This window comes from Rhagoletis zephyria, unplaced genomic scaffold (assembly GCF_001687245.7).
Source record: "Rhagoletis zephyria isolate East Lansing unplaced genomic scaffold, Rhagoletis_zephyria_1.1 Rzeph_scaffold_13223, whole genome shotgun sequence".
NCBI classification, from domain to species: domain Eukaryota; kingdom Metazoa; phylum Arthropoda; class Insecta; order Diptera; family Tephritidae; genus Rhagoletis; species Rhagoletis zephyria.
Genome location: NW_016170294.1, coordinates 15,143 through 16,015, shown reverse-complemented (window position 1 = coordinate 16,015; position 873 = coordinate 15,143). Strand labels below are relative to the sequence as shown.

Sequence of the window (873 nt, the reverse complement as noted above, 5' to 3'; positions counted from 1 at the left end):
GCGGACCCAGTGTAGCCTTTAGATGAATCGCTAAATTTTTCCGGTGTGTCGGCCGCTTCTAAGCCTTGAACGCGGCATTGTAAGAACTTTTTCAGATCTTCGTAAGTAGGTATTATCTCTGAGGCACCTAAAGAGATTTCCCAGTCTTTAATCGTCTTCGAGTCGAGTTTCTCCGTAACGTGGAATACAAACCAGTCGTCCCATTGATCAGTGGGTCGGCCGAGTTGTGTGAGTGCACGAAAAGTTCCGTTGACGACGTCCAGAATGTTGCGTATCTGACTAGCAGATTCTAAATTTGTCTTGGGCAGATTGACGACGGCGCGTAGGTGGCATTTAATAAGACGACGAGTACTATCAATACGCTGTGTCAATAACTCCCATGCAATTTCAAAGTTTTGGTCTGTTACAGCGATATTACGCACCAAATGTTCAGCATCGCCTTTCAAACACGCTTTAAGATAATGAAGGCGTTGCACATTAGACAGCGAAGTTTCCTTGATGATGCATGTTTCAAATAGGTCCTTAAAATTGAGCCAATGTTGAAGGTTGCCGTCAAATTTTGGGAGCTCAATTTTTGGGAGAGTGACATTCGGCTGATGTGCGGCACCAGCCGCCAATATGACCGAACCGCTGGACGTTGCGCGAGCGAAGCCCGCAATATCGTCATTGAGCTCGCCCATGGCTTCGCAATAAGCGGTCTCTACGGCGATGAATCGACTTTCACTTAATGCTTTGCGACGGGTCTCACTGTTTTCTGTAGTCTCTTCCGTATTAGCCACATCATCTCTTGCTTGAGCATAGCGACCCCAATAATCTTCTAGTAAAGTCTTACGGGCGCAAAAATATCCATGTGTTTGCTTTTGCTTGGCAGTT

At 46.2% G+C, this 873-nt stretch overlaps 1 protein-coding gene across 1 annotated transcript; it reads right to left on the bottom strand.

The window, feature by feature from the left end:
• Positions 1-6: 6 nt before the first annotated feature.
• LOC108378038 (uncharacterized) lies at positions 7-680 on the bottom strand (the record flags this gene model as incomplete). The annotated part of the gene is made up of 1 exon (XM_017634337.1): positions 7-680. A coding segment is annotated over exon 1 (674 nt), but the record flags the coding sequence as incomplete, so codon positions are not given.
• Between the last annotated feature and the right edge of the window lie 193 nt (positions 681-873).